The 16,313-nt window shown below is 38.3% G+C and overlaps 1 protein-coding gene across 1 annotated transcript in view; it reads left to right on the top strand.

The window, feature by feature from the left end:
- Window positions 1–3,465, top strand: part of Sucla2 (succinate-CoA ligase, ADP-forming, beta subunit) — a 31,877-nt gene extending 28,412 nt beyond the window's left edge. The window contains exons 9-11 of the mRNA XM_013010550.1: window positions 184–304; window positions 1,393–1,481; window positions 2,710–3,465. Coding sequence (XP_012866004.1) covers window positions 184–304; window positions 1,393–1,481; window positions 2,710–2,784 — 285 coding nt within the window. The 3' untranslated portion in view covers window positions 2,785–3,465. The remainder of the gene's footprint in view (window positions 1–183; window positions 305–1,392; window positions 1,482–2,709) is intronic.
- The last annotated feature ends 12,848 nt before the right edge of the window (window positions 3,466–16,313 follow it).

Raw genomic sequence — 16,313 nt, 5'->3', positions numbered from 1 at the left:
CAGAAAATGGAAATACGTTTTGGTGGGTGATAGTCTAAGCTGGATTAGGATATGGCAATTTGCACTGAAAAATGTTTCCATGGGACTAATTTTAGTAAAATACAGATACTAGTATTTTCTTGTGAGAAGAACAAATACTCATTCCTATAAAATTGTAACCTATTGAAAACACTTTATTGACAGGTACTAGCTATTCTGGTCAACATTTTTGGAGGAATCATGCGATGTGATGTTATTGCACAGGGTATAGTCATGGCAGTAAAAGATTTGGAAATTAAAATACCTGTTGTGGTACGGTTACAAGGTGAGTGTTAAAAGACATCTTGAAGTTGATTTATAATTCTAGGGCGGTCAGCTTTTGAAAATGTAGCTATGTTTTGTCTTATCTTTCTTTTTTATTTTTGCTGATGCTGGGGTTTGTACTCAGGGCCTGGGCTCTGTCCCTGAACCTCTCTCTGCTCAAGGCTAGTACTCTACCACTTGAGCCACAGCGCCACCTCAGGCTTTTTCTGAGTAGCTTGTTGGAGATACAGGTGTCATAGATTTCCTGCCTGGGGCAGCATTGAACCATGATCCTCTCAGCCTCCTGAGTAGTTAGGATTACAGGCATGAGCCACTAGCATTCAACTTCATCTTTCCTTTTCCTTTTCCTTTCCCTTTTCTCCTTTCCCCTTTCCCCTTTTCCCATTCCCCTTTCCTTCCTTCCTTCCTTCCTTCCTTCCTTCCTTCCTTCCTCTCTCTCCCTCCCTCCCTCCTTCCGTGTGCGTGTGTTTGTGCGCGTGCGTGTGTGCGTGTGTGTGTGTGTGTGTGTGTGTTGGTCCTGGGGCATGAACTCGGGGCCTGAGTGCTATCCCTGAGCTTTTTTGCTTAAGGGTAATGCTCTGCCACTTAAACCACATCTCCACTTTGGCTTTTTGGTCATTAATTGGAGATGAGAGTCTCACAGACTTTCCTGCTTGGGCTAGCTTTGAATCACAATCCTCAGATCTCAGTCTCCTGAGTAGCTATTATAGATGTGAACCATCATTGCCTGACACAAATAGCTATGTCTTTTACTTGAAGCGTCATATAAAATGAAATTTTAAAAACTTAGAAGAAAACATAACACTGGGGCAGTAATGTTCAGAGTTTTGCTTGATATAATTTGATACACTTTTTACTTGTGACTTATCTGAAATTCTGACTTGCCTTGAATATGGTAAAGGGAGGTAAAAGTTTTACATTGTAACTTCAGGCTTTTGTAGCATTTTCTTTGCATAGAAGTATGCTAGGTGAGTGAAGTACTCTCCGTTGAAAATTTTAGTAATGGCATATGTTGTGGCAGAAATTTTGAATACATTTGCATTTAAATGCATATTGAAAAGTTCTGTATATTTGTATAATCATTTTCAGGTACACGAGTTGATGATGGTAAGGCATTGATAGCAGATAGTGGACTTAAAATCCTCGCTTGTGATGACTTGGATGAAGCTGCTAAAATGGTAAATGATACTAGTCTCAGGGTAAATTTGTAGTATCTAAAGCATTTTCCAATTCCTACAGTCAAGTGCTTCAGCTACTATAGTGAACTGTTAAAAATATTCATACTTGTTACAAATGGTAAGACAAAACTTGAGATGGATGATTGTGATAAGTGCACAAACTGCTAAAATGGCAAGTGAGCATCTTAGTCTGTATGAACTCAGGGCTTACATTGCTAGGCAGGTGCTCTGCCACTTCAGCCACAACCCCAATCCTTTCTTTGCCTTGTTTTTCTTAAAGGAAAAGAATATTTTTGCCCAGACCTTGGACAATAATCCTTGTACTGTGCCTATCAGTAGCTAGGAGCTCAGGCAGACTCTTATAGTGCCCAGCTGAGATCTTGCTAATAACTCTTTGCTCAGGTTGGTCTCAAAATATATCCTCCCTATCTCCATGTCCTAAGGCATGGGCTACCACATTTGACTTTTTGTTTTTACATTTACAGAAATAATACTCGTAGAGAGTGTTTGGATTTTTTTTTGCTTATACAAGTCATAATAATAATAATATTAAATAGGATGATGTTAGTAACTGTCACCATTTTTTGAATATTGTGCATGTAATAGTTTTGTTTTCAAGGATTTTCTTAATGTAAGTTTGGTTTTTAGATTTCTATATGGATGAGGAGACAGGCTAGATAAGCTAACTTAGTCAAAGTTATATATCAAAACATTAGAATGGCAATTTGAATCAAGGACACCTAACTTCAAACCCTAGTTTTTCCTTTTTTTTCCCTTTCTCCTTCCCTGAGGGGGTCAAATCTGGAGTCTTGCGCATGATAAAGCAAGCATTCTGTCATTGAGCCATTCTGTACCTCCAGCCTCAAACTCCTTTTTTTTTGTAATGATTCTACTGGGAAACAGATGCTAGAATTTGCTTTTAAATGTGTGTAATTTATGTGATATTTTGTGTAGAAGCACAATTGATTCTCAGATTATTGAAGTGCAGTTATCTATATAATCTATCTCTTCTTTAGAAAGTATTCAAATATGGGTTATGAAGAATGTCAGACTTGACTAGTCTTTGAGACTGTCAATTCTTTGTGAGAATACAATGTGATTGATAATATTAGAATAGTTCTGATGTTTTGGAAGGAAAAGATTGTGCGTTAATTTTGCATTATTATATATTTCTGAACTTACCTTTTTATCAATATAGAGTCAAAGATGCTCTTTTCTTTCTTTTCAGGTTGTAAAGCTTTCTGAAATAGTGACCTTAGCTAAGCAAGCCCATGTGGATGTGAAATTTCAGTTGCCAATCTGAACTGATAACCCAGTGGATGATTGACAATGTTACATGTATTATCATCCTTCAAAATACTGTGTTCTGTGTTTTGCTCCTTTTCTTTTTGTGGAGACCATAATTGCCATGTAGGCACACAAACTTTAGAGAGCATTTCGTCTGCATTTAATTTGGCTGTTCAGAATGGACTGTTTGTATAAAGAATATATAATGCAAGTTTCTAGGTTATTTTGTTTCAGTCATCTTTTGGTTCTCCTACCGAATGTCACTTGCGATATGCCTGTTTATTGTTGGATACAAGATTCTCCATTGATGTGAATCCTATAAATAAAATAAATATAAAGATAAAGCTTTATTCTTTAATATTAAAATGTACTATATAATCTAGCTCCTCCAGTGTTAAAACACTGTTTTATATCAGAAGTGTTTTATCTTCAGCACCAAATAAATGCACACTAAATATATCAATCACTGTTTATAAACAGAACTTTCAAACACTCCTCAGAATATTCTTTTAGATATTTCAGTAAGGTAACTTGTTAATTATTAAATCCTTGCAAAACACCGAAAGCTGCAAGTTTTCATGGTTCTGTGGTGTTAAGAAACATCTGCAGGTTTGTATTAAATTCAGATATATTTGCATAGACTTGGTAGACAAAATTAAGAATGTCAATTCAAGTTAATAAAAATTTCAAAATGTGATTTGGATTAATGTTGTTTTTGAGTTCTTTTTTGTGTTTTAAGTAAACAGTAGAAAGTAATGTATTTATTTTTTTATCTAATATATATTTTTTAAATGGTGAAAATACTGTACAGAGGGGTTACAATTACATGGGCAAGATAACGAGTACATTTCTTATCAAGCATTGTAGTCTCCTCCTTTGTTTCCCCTTCCTATCCCTTCCCATCCCCCTTCCCCCTCTCCCACCTAATCCTCCCCCACCCCCACCAAAGTTGTAAAGTTCGTTTTCGACATAACAACTTGTACATCTCATTGTTGCAATGGGTCCACCTGTATCCCTATTTAAACGATTTGCTTTTTCCCTTCCCCTCCACAAATTATACCGACATCAAATACAGTGAAAGCAGGGGTTATACTGTGGGGGAGGGACATACAAAGCAACAAAGAAATAATCTTATAAATGTGTTAGAAACAATAGCATGAAAGAAAAAAACATTTGAATACATATCTTAGGGTTCATTTCCCTAACATCAACTTATCTGACCTTTTCTGCTTGACTTAGACATATACTAGTTATTGCAGAAAGTAATGTATTTATTATTTCAGAAAATAGGTCTTGGGAAAAAATTGTAGATAACATTCTTGGTATGAAAGTACATATCTTAAAGCTACTTTTAGAGAATTTAATACAATTCTACTGCTCATGGGTGTGTCATATAACATATATTAAAAGAAAACATCCTTATTTCCCTACATGCATATATGCTTATACATACATGCATTTTTGTTCAACACATTAAATTGTTGATATGTGACTTAATAATATGGAAAGAGATAGTAACTGAGCAGTAGAAATTTAACCATTCTTGTGAATTTGAGAACTTCCACCTATTTTGGTGTTCCTAAAGTGTAATCCTGTGTGTGTATATATACACTAATATATACTGTGCATAACATCATAATTGTGATTATGAGTATAGAATTTCTACCACTTGAACCCCAGCCCAGAAAATCAACTTTTGCTTAAAAAATTGGACAGTGAGAATGAAAAAGCATTGATCATTTGGAAGCTGGTGTCCAGAGTGAGCCTGAAGAGGAGAAAGCTGGGAAATGAAGGGTGTCTGGATGATACTGGAGGTAAATGCCAGGATGGAACCCAGTGAGTGTTTTTGGGATTAAGACTATGGCAGTCTTTACTGCCTTGTTAGCTAGCTCAGTTCTTCATCTATTCTGACAAAATTTAAGGGGTTTTGCTAGAAATTTTAGCTTTGCCTTTTAAGGTACAAGACCACAGTTAACGTTTTTTTCTTTACTCTTCTTTCTCCCCCAAGAAGTCATGTTTTTGTTTTTCCTTTTGCTCTTACATGTGTGTTCTTACTCTCCAGTCTTTTAATTGCCTTTCATGGTGGTGGGTTGGAGCTCCTGCCATGCATACCACACTGCGCTCACCTGTTCTTCCTTGAAATTATCACTGTGGGTGCAGACAGTAGGAAACTTTCAATAAGCAGCCAGTAAGATGGAAGGGAAGCCTGAATGGGAGGGCTGACCCTTCAGCATTTAGTCAGCTATCTATGGAGTTTGATTGGCCCTCCACATTATCACCTCTTGTTCACTGTTGTAGTCATTTCTTTGGAACGGAGGTTCTTTACATGAAGTAGATTTATAGGGATTATGGACTTTATTTTGCCCCATCTATAACAAGGCATTCATTCACATCCTAACTCCAGCAATTTGTATTCACTTTACCCAAGAAAGAACTTTGCAGAGGCAATTAAAGCTGTAGACCTCAAAACAGAGATTATCTTGGGTTTCTCTGTAGGACCAATCTAACCCTAGTAGCTCAAGAGCAGAGAGAATAGTCCTGTTGGAGGAAGAGATGTGACAAGAGCAATTAGAGAAATTTCAATCATAAGAAGAATTCAGTGCCTTATTGCTGACTCTTGGACATAGGGGACCAGAAGGAGACTATCAGTATATAAAGCTAGTGGAGCAAGGAAATGGGGTCCTACAGTTATGAAGATCTGGGTCTTGCCAACCATCTGGATATGTTTGTATTGCTGGAATTTGGTAGGTGTTCAAGGAGATCTCTAAAAGGAAAGGGTCAGGGAGTCTTAACTTGATGAGGTTCTCTGATTACAGAAAAGAATTTTTGATATTTAGGGTAAGAACCTGACAGATTTATTCAGCAGGTAGAACAAAAGGTACAGATGCACCACATTAAATCTGGTAAGCTGATTATTTCTAGGTGGTTAAAGAAAATGGTGTTTGTATACTTCTAATCAGGTTATATATTAATACAATATGTATTAATATATATTTCTATACATATTAATATATATATTTCTGCTCTCATGCTCATCCTCATCTATCGTGTCATTTGGGAGCAGATTGTTCTCAGCCTCCTGAGGAGAGTATAATCGGCTAACCTCTTGATTTTAGTTTTGTAATACTCTTAAGAGAATCCAGCCAAGCCCATTAAGATTGCCTCACACATCTGTGAGAATAAATTTGTGTGGTCTTAAGCTGCAAAGTTGTTGACAATTACAAATCGTAGCAGGGATGTCTCATCATATCCAACTCTTCTCAAACTGGGAGAAGTAATTTTTTTAAAAGTTCACATCAGTTTTCTTTAAAGGAACTTCAAAAAAGTCAATGTGTCATGAGCTGATTTTTTTTTTTACAATAAAAGCACTTAGGCATACAATTATTAAAACACCAACTATTATACTCCAATTTTTATTTTTATAGGTCTAAACTTGTTCTTTCAAATGGCTGTATGCTTCCAAATCTTATTCTGAAATATGTTTTTCTCTTGCAGATTTGTGAATGGTTTGTGGATCAGCTTCAATTCACAGATCACATTTTGGGTAGGACGGAGGAAAGCTCCATCACATCCAGTTTGTGAGGAGGAAAACACAAAGAACTCAAAGTAGGCTGTAAACAAATACCTAGGGGATAAGAGGCTCAGCATTGGGTAGTTTGTACTTAGTGATATCCTGGTCCTCATTTTGCAAGACTGTGAAGCAATTGCCAATAATCAAAGAAGCCACACTACTGTTGTATGAGTCTTGTCACTGCCAATAAAGGTAACAGAAATCAATAAGCTTAGCAACTTGGAGGATACATTGAAAGGGTCAGGGAGGCCTAAACTTCCTGGCCTGGTTTGTTGCTAATCAAATGCTGACATTCATTAGTATCTTTTCTAGGACTTGAAACCACTAGTTGAGACCCAGTAGTCAAGCAATTGAGTAGAGGGATGAGTTTGTAAGAAGGAATCTGAAGAAAAGCTGTAGTTATTCCTAAAATTAGTTCCAATACAACAAAGCTCTGTTTTTCATAGTGTATGATGAAATATGCAACATTTTAGAACAGGAGACTTTGTTTTACTAAAAACGATGTATACTGATTCTAAGAATAAACCCTCTCCCATCCAAGTACTAACCAGGCCCGACCCTGCTTAGCTTCCGAGATCAGACGAGATTGGGCGCGTTCAGGGTGGTATGGCCGGAGACAGAATAAACCCTCTGAACTAGAAATACACACAAAATATAAAAGCAAATAAAAATTAGCTGCCATGACAAAACCCAGAAATAACTATAAAAAATAACTATAAATGTTCTTGTGGGCTTGACAATGTGTAAATGTATGCACAGATGTTTGAATGCACTTATATTAATAGAATCAGACACAATGCCATATAATTTCAAGATAAAATCGACTTTCTTATATAGCATGAAATATAGGTCTTTAATTGCTGTATATTTGAGGATGTGTATCAAAACCTAGGATTTGCATTACTGACCTTTGGTTTCAAAGTAACTTGTTCTTATGTCTTTCAGCACTTGTGTTAATTTCTTCTTATGATAAAATTCTGTCAGTGAAATGGATTAGTTGTGTAAAAGCATAACTATACTTAACATTTTCATGGCAGTTGCTGAAAGTCTTGATGGTACTGTGTATAACACTTTTTGTTCCATGCCTAATTACAGTAGGCAAAACATGTTCTTACTATTTAGTATTGATGAAGTTTTGGTCTAAATACTGGCATTTGTAGAAGAGTGAGAGTGTGTGTGTGTGTGTGTGTGTGTGTGTGTGTGTGTGTGTGTGTGTGTTCATGTTGACTTTTCCTACTGACCATTCTTACTAATATTAAGAACTTCTTGTATATCTTAGAATAAGCATTTGTGTATCTTGTATTAAATATGTGCTAGCCAGCATTTTGTTGTGACAAAATACTTGTAAGAAGGAACTTAAAGAAGAAAAGGTTTGCTTTGACTCAGAATTTCAGACGTTTTAGTCCGTGGTCGCTTGGCTCCCTTTCCCTGTGCATGGTGAAGTCCATCATAGTAGAATGCTGTAGTGGTGGGAAACTGCTTACTTCATGGCCAGGAAGCAGAGGAAGGGCTGGGGCAAGATACACCCTTCTAGGTCCTGCCTCCAGTAACAGCTTCCTTCACCTAGTTCCCAACATCTCTCAATGGATTAATTAATTAAGGCTAAAGCTCTTAGAATCCAAGTGGTTCCCAATAGCTCACTAGTTACCAATCAACCTGTTAACATGTTATCCTTCAACATATTTCCTCATATGTCAGTTTTGTTAAAAATCAAATCCATTAGCCTTTGCGGCTTTCAGTCTTCACAACATACTTTAAAATGCTTTATTGGTTTTGACATGAAGTATAAATATATATAGCCCCCCAAAAGCCAGCTTCCCAAATACCAATTACTTAAAATTTCATCTAGTCACTAGCTTTGTCATCTTTATGCTACTAACTTCTTGTATGTTTTTGAGAGTATCTACAACTTACATTTATAGGGAAACTTTTTTGAGATAGGGTCTCACCATGCCCAGTCAGGCCTTGGGCTGTTATGTATCCTATACCAGTCTCAGACTCAAGATCCTCCTACCTTAGATGCCAGAGGGCTGGATTACTGTTGTCAGTGCCATATTCACTTTACAGGGATACTTCATTAATTCTCATTTAGGAAGTGGGAAATGATCTATTGAGACAATGACAGAGGGTGTCTCAGACATTGTTTTTTTCATTCAGTCATTTAGCTATCAAAGTTATACCTGTTTATTTGTGCAGAATTGTACTATGCATTTTCAAGGTTTCTACCCTTCAATTGAATGATCACATTCTACTAGGAAACATTTCTTATTTGACACTGGATAAATAAAAATGTGGGCTGATAAGAAATGAAAACAGTTTGTCTAGTGATTCACTATTTTCTATCTGGAAGACCATGACTCTTTTTTTTTTTTGGGGGTCCGGTAGTGGGGCCTGAACTCTGGGCCTGGGCGCTGTCCCTCAGCTCTTCAGCTCAAGGCTAGCACTCTACCACTTGAGCCACAGCGTCACTTCCGGCTTTTTTCTTTTTGCTTACGTGGTGCTGAGGACTCGAACCCAGGGCCTCATGCATGCAAGGCAAGCACTCTACCAGTGAGCCACTTTCCCAGCCCCAAGACCATGACTCTTAAAAGAAGCGAGTGTTGATCTGAATATTTCTTTTTTCTCTTTGTGATGTTGAGACTTGGACTGAGGGCCTTGTATATACCGAGTAAGTATTCTACTATTAAGCTACATCCTTAGATCAATATAATTTTTTTGAGGATTATATTACTTGAGCCACATCATTCTCCCCAAATCCTTTTGATTTAGTTTTTATTTTTCAGATAGGGTCTTGCACTTGTGCCACATGGCTAGCACTGGACCTTTGATCTTCCTACCTCTGCTTCTGGAGTAACTTGAACCACAAACTTGTATTACCACACTTTTTTTTTTTTTTGAGATAAGACCTCATTAACTGCTATGTCCTCTTCCAGAACATCGGTGTTAAAATCATTTTTAAAATGTTTTCCCCCCTTTCTTTGAGACCAGTACTGAAAAGAACAGCCTAAGAAGCATTTTTAAACAAACTGGCCATGGCTTTCTTTTTTTAAAATTGTAATTCAGCTGATATATACTGTTTTTCATCTTGTGAGAGCCATTTGAATTATGGGTCAACTTTTCAAACACCATAGATTTAATTTATCAGGCTATATGTTTTTATGTTTGATATCATATGCCCATGTAAAACTGTCAACCTTTCCTGACCTCTGCAGAGACCATTGAACAGCTGTGGGGCTGTATCTGACTCCTGGTCTAGCATTCCTGACACTAAATGCTTTGTATGACTCCTTTCCATGGTGTCCTCCCCTGTAGATTCTGCTCTTCAGTGGCTGTTCTGGTGTACTTGTCTGTGGGCCAACACCAGCTGCTCCCTGAGAATTAATACCATACGAAGCAAAGGTTATTTTTGTGGTACAGTGTTGGCTTGGTGCCTATTTTGTAGAAGTCTCATTGCTGAGAAAGCTGAGTAGTGACATTTAAAATCTATGTACCACTTTGTTATCATTGCATTGCCAACTAATTTAACTTTGTCCATGTCACTCAGCCTGCTTCATGAGCAGTGTTTGGCAAGCCATCATCAGGGGGACTTAGGAATGAAACACCATGTGAAAGAAGTGCATTGTTTTGAAATATCCTTATTGAGAAGAAAGCCTGGAAGCATCTCTAAGGTGAGACAATTTCACTCAAAAACAAAGCCAAATCCAGAGATCCATTGTTTCTCACCCCAATGTCATCAAATATCTAATATCTTATTCAGAAAGGATTACTGAATGTCAAGAACCCTATTGTGGTCAGTGGAAGTTAAACACAGGCCTGGAAATGACCAGGCACTAACACTACATAGTAAACAGATCGTAGGGTAGAGACTGCTTTTGGTGTAAATGATGTTGGCATTGGGTGATTAGCTGCACTTGTAAGCTCATGCTTTCTGAAATATCTGGCAGGGACAAAAAGTTACTTCAGTGTCCCTTTGGGCTTTTATTTTTCCTTTGCAAACAATAGAAGTTTTCTGCTGTCTTATTCCAGTTGGGTTTCAATATGGATAAATACCTTTTTTAGGTGCCTATTAAGTATGCAGCATCCTTAGCCCACAAGAAAGTCTGATTCAGCCAGGTTAGGAATATTCATATCTAATAAACTCCTTAGGTGATTCCAGTGCAGGCGGCTCTTTGAAAAACACAGTAGGGCAGAGGATAAGAGAAAATGAATTGGCATTCCACAAATACCTAAGTCATTCCAGGACACATCACTTCAGTGGTTCCCTCTCAACTCTTGAATAGTATGTGCCGCTGCGTTAGACTTAATTGTGTGTACACCCATACTTAGGGAATGGCTTATTAGGTTTGAAGAACACAAAGAACCCTTTTCTTTCTTCTGTCCCTCTCTTCTGTGCTCGCTCTCTCCCCTTCCTCTCCTTTCTTAACCTTAACACAAGATCTCATTTATGACCTCCCTGCTTTTTGCTACTGTTTTGCTTATGATATCAGGTCTCACTATGTGGCCCAGGCTGGCCTTGAACTTATGATTCTCTTGTGTCAGTCTCCCTAAGTACCGGAATTCCATGCGTGCAGCACCATGCCTGGCTTCTTACTTTTTGTTTGTTTGGGACTGGGGCTCCAGCTTGGTATCTGACATGTTTGCTCCTTGGCTAGTGCTGTACCAACTGAGCCACATCCCCAGCCCCCTTACTGTCTTTTAGAATGTAGATACGCAGGAGAAAACATCATCTTATACTTTAGCACAGTGCAAACCAAAGAGCCAGTCTCTGTAGCTATTTATTCCTAGTTTCTACCAGGTGAAGGATCTTTCACTGGAATGTAAGTCAGTTACACCACTGAGTACATTGTTTAGTCCATCTGATGTATGTTTCTTCTTGGCAGCATAATTTAGCCAATGAAGGAAGCTTCAGTGCTTTGGTTTATGTTCTGTTATCTTGTTGCCAGCTGATGACAAATGGCTTCAGGGACCAGATTTGGAATAATACTACCCCAACAGACATTTAAGCCTTATAGAATACTAACAGAGCAGCTTTAGGTAAAGAGAGGGTCTACAAAGATAAACTCCGGTGTCACTAAATACCAGGTGACCAGACCTGGCTTTTTCAAAAGCTACCGAAACTTATTCTCATAGTATAACGTAGTTTCTTTGTGCTTGGCCTGTCCAACAGTGGAAGTGGCAGTGAAAGGAAACCCACTTAGATCGCCCAGAGAAGAAAAACTAACATCATTAGTTGAGAGTCTTTTTGAAGAGGGAATGTATGCCAGCAAAACCTTTCCCTCAACTTGAACCAGTCCTTTTGCCAACTCTGGAGTACTTTTGACATCAATTTAAAAGGACTAAATACACTATTACAAATACAGCTACACTTTGTTGATGAAATTTCTATGATTTTTAAATTGTTCAATCTAAGTACAAGTTGTCATGTCGAAAACGAGCTTTACAACATTGGTGGGGGGGGGCGGGCGGGGGGGGTGGGTGGGGGGAGGAGGCTGGGAAGGGAAGTGAAGGGTAAACAAAGGAGGAAGCTGCAATGCATGATAAGAAATGTATGCATTATCCTGTCCATGTAATTGTAACCCCTCTGTACAGTGTGTTCACAAAAAAAAATAAAAGAAAAAAAAAGAATAACAGGAAAAGGATCACAAGAGATTCTTCCTTTTTTTTGTGAGACAGAATTTTACTGGGATCAAACTTGAGATTTTCCTGCCTCAGTCTTTGAACACTCGGATTACAGATGTAAACTACTACTTCTGGCCTTGTTAAGGTCTTGTTAACGAGAGATTCTATGATTCTATAATTCAAGTACACAATTATTTCAGATTTACTTCTAACATTCATTAAATTCAACAAACATTGAGTAACTTTTATGAATGGGCAATGAGATTTGATTCCTTTTGGTTTTATAATTTGGTGAGAGATAGGCATTAAGCAATTATATAGGTCTAGTCATAAATCTGGAGTTTGAGCTTAATGAGAAAAGGCAAGTATGCAAAGAGTTAATAATAATCCGGTATAAGTTTTATTTAACCTAGGAACATGTCTATAATTCTAGCTACTCAGGAGCCTGAAATCTGAGAATTCAGGTTTGAAGCCAACCTGGGCAGAAAAGTCCATGAGACTCTTATCTTCAGGTAACCACCAAAAGAAGTGGAGATGTGGCTTACGTGGTAGAGGACTAGTTTTGAATGGAAAAAGCCTGAAGCCTGGGGTTCAAGCTCCAGTGCTGGCAAAAACTCCATTTAATTTAGCAAGTGGTTTGGTGCATTGATTTTATATCAAATATTATTCTCAGTGTTAGAGACACAAAAATAAATTCAAGAATGTTCTTGTCCTCAGATCCATTTGATAGTATACTTTAACACCCATACCTTTCTTCAATTCTCACTTGAATTTTGTGGTTGATTTATATAGTTGTAGCTATTCAACTTATCCTCTGTAACAGTGAGGCAGACCCATACATGTGTGTGTTTGTGAATTTGTCTTGAAAAATCTTTTCAATGGTTATTACTGTTAAACCAATTGTTTTTCATATGTAACAGTATTAGAGCTTGAATTTAGGGCCTGGGCTCTATCCCTTAGCTTCAAGGGATAGTGCTCTATCTGGTTGTGACTTTTTTTTTTTTTTGGGGGGGGGGTCCGGTTGTGGGGCCTGAACTCTGGGCCTGGGCGCTATCCTTCAGCTCTTCAGCTCAAGGCTAATGTTCTACCATTTGAGCCACAGCACCACTTCTGGCTTTTTTCTTTTTGCTTATGTGGTGCTAAGGAATTGAACCCAGGGCTTCATGCATGTAAGGCAAGTGCTCTACCACTGAGCTACCTTCCCAGCCCTGGTTGTGACTTTTGAGACACCAAAGGTCCTGACTGATACAGACTTTGCAGAACAGAATTATTGTTGCATATCTATCATAAAGTTGTTGCCTTATATTTAAAGTGATCCCAGGGTGGGTTCAATGTTTTTTTGGTTTGTCATAGGTCTTGGTGCTGTTCCTGAGCTCTTCAGTTCAAGGCTAGCACTCTACTGCTTGAGCCACAGTGCCCCTTCTGGTTTTCTGTTGGTTAATTGGAGATAAGAGTCTCATGGATGTCAACTCTCTGAGTAGCTAGGATTACAGGCATGAGCCATGGGCGCCTGGCTGTTCAATTCTTTATTTGTCACATGTTGGTACCTTTTATGTGCCAGCCACTGTTCTAGATACTGGGTCACATTAGTGTACCAAAGAGACACATTTCAACCTCCTGAAAGTTGTGTTCTGATGAAACATCTAAATGTCTCCTGATGGTTATTCCTTTCAGCTTTGACATTTTATATGTTTTTATTGTAAAAATACTGTACAGAGGGGTTACAATTACATGAGTAAGGTAATGATTACATTTCCTATAGAGCATTGTTACCTCCTCCTTTGTTTTTCCCCTACCATCCCTTCCCTCCCCACCTCCCCAATTCCTTCAAACAGTGGATTTTCCACCTTCTTGGCTTCCTGCTTTTTCACGACAGCAGGGACCAGGGCCACCTTCTTCCCCTTGGCCTTCTTTTCTTTCAGCATCTTGGGTGACTAAAGAGAGAGAGAGAGACCTGAGTTCTTAGGTCTTCTTTTTAAATTTTATGTGTATAAGTAGGCATAGATACATGAGTTCATGGATATAATCTAGTCATATAGGGCAATGGAATTTTGCTTTTGCTTTGGGGTGTATTTTTTCTCTAGGTCTCAGAATGCCTGATGAACAAGCATTTGAACTCTCCATTCATGGTAAACATACAGTCTTACTCTTTCATGTGTGGACAGTAGTACTTTGTGACAAGGGCTATCCCTACTCACAGTTGAGGACATAGAGGAAAGGTTAAGTGACTTGCCTGAGGTTTCATGTGCTGTGACTTGAACCAGGCCTGTCTTCAAATTCCCCATTCTTGCATACTTTCCACTTACTCACCCCCATAGCCTTACTAGTAGGTTTTAGGACGGAAGTGATGTCAGGCTTTAAAATGGTCTGTTCCCTACAATCATTGGTAGAAGAATCCTGAACTCAGTGAAAGGTTCTCTTTCTACATGTTAGGAGATGTTGGAGCAGGGGGCAGTCCCTGGTAGCATCTGTACCCTGTTGCTTTGTTTCCTCTTTCCTCTTTCCCTCTTCCCTTCTGTTTTCTGGTCCTCTGTCCATTTTCCTTTTTCCTTGTGTCTTCAGCTACTAGATGGACTTTAATTTCATGGTCTGGAGAGGGTGGTGACCTTGGAGCTAAAGTATTTTGTATCATTGGCAGGTGCAGGTGCCAGACTAAGTACCTCACTCTGCAGAGGGGGTACAATGATAAGATATCTCAGTCATTAAATTGGAAAGTGCTCACAGCAAATTGCTTCTGCTAGAGATTTTCTACCCCAGGGTAGAAGAAGTGAGAAGAATTCACTCAGAGGATAATATGATCCTTGGTAAACTATAACAAAATTGTGATATTAATTAAGGACCCAGTTGTCAAATTTATGATGGGATTTTTTCCCTAATCATCTTCTAGAAAGACTGTTAGCGCTGCAAAGGACTAAGAATGCCAACCCTCATCAAAAGGAATGTGACATAAACTTCCTAAAGGTGGCAAAAATCAAATATCATATTCCTCAAATTACAAGGATGAGACCACCTTTCACCAACAAAGAATACATGTGTGGGAGTAAATAATTCATGAAGAATATGATTTCTGGTAAAAATTTGCTTTCACATTGCAATAAGCTGTCACCTTAGGTCAGCACTGCTCAATATGGTGCTTTTTTCCACTTCTAGACAAGACAGTACATTAATTAAGCACCCAATAATTAACTACTTTCTGTCACATGAAAATCACAATCACCATATAAGGTAGCATCAGCTATTTATTTTCCTTGCACCAAACCGTGTAGATCATTATCAGCTTAAAGTTTTTTCTTGGTTTCCTACTGTGACACAATAAGCAAAAGGGTATTTGCAGGAAGGATCCTTTCTTTCCCTGAGAAGGCAACTATTTATTATCTACCATATTTCAGATTTGTTTATGTTCTCTTCAACAGGATACCTTTGGTAACATAAAAAAGTGGAGTTCAATTTAGTTGAACAAATTTCTGGACATGATGGCAGAACTGTGAAGATGATTAAGGCATGGTCTTTGCTCTTTAAGGAGCCTAGAGGGTGGGGGAAACAATAAAGAAAATCTGCTGCTTTTTCTAGAAAGACTGTGCTTTCCAAAGCCTGATTTGGATGAGGGTGCTGGGAAGAAGGGATGGAACCAGGAGAGGGGCATCGCATCACTAGGCTGAAATGGGAGACCACAGGAGGCTTCTGAAACTGCATGTTGAAAGAAGAGAAGGAATCTTCCAGGTGGACATAGCTAGGTAGCAGGAACTTCCTGATGAGGAGTGGTCTGGGCCCATGTGGAGAGGTGAAGACACAAGATCAGCAGGTCTCACACACACACAGATCTTAAGCTTGGGAATGACTGTGGCTTAGGAAGTATAGGGAGGTTGCACCTAGGTTGAAACTGGAAGGCAATTGTCCTGTTAGCCTCCTTTGAGCAGTCCCAGGGCTCAAAGGCCCTGATAGCATGAGGGAATGGATTGAACTTTGCTTTCCAAATGGCTGTTCAGTTAACCCAACATGATTTACTACAGTGATTTGACAGAACACCTTTATTATTTGCTTGATCTTTATATGCACTGGGTCTATTCCTAGACTTTCCCTTCTATTCTTTTGATTTTGTTGTCTAGTTACATACCAATATTATTATTCTCTGTATTTTTCTAATTACAGAGACTTTATAGTATATTTTAATATCTGTTTGGACTAATCCTTCCTGAGCTCTCCTTTGCCAGTGTTTTCTCAACTTTCTTGTGTGTTTATTTTCCTGAAATGAACTTTAGGATCATCTTTAATGAGACATTTAACTCTTGATTGTGATTCCTCCTGAGAGTGTTGAGGAACTTATTGTTAGCAACTGTCTCTTTCTAGGAATCTTG

Source organism: Dipodomys ordii, unplaced genomic scaffold, assembly GCF_000151885.1.
Source record: "Dipodomys ordii isolate 6190 unplaced genomic scaffold, Dord_2.0 Scaffold1, whole genome shotgun sequence".
Taxonomy (NCBI): domain Eukaryota; kingdom Metazoa; phylum Chordata; class Mammalia; order Rodentia; family Heteromyidae; genus Dipodomys; species Dipodomys ordii.
Note: the sequence above shows the minus strand (reverse complement) of the source record. Positions and strands in the feature narration are given on the sequence as shown.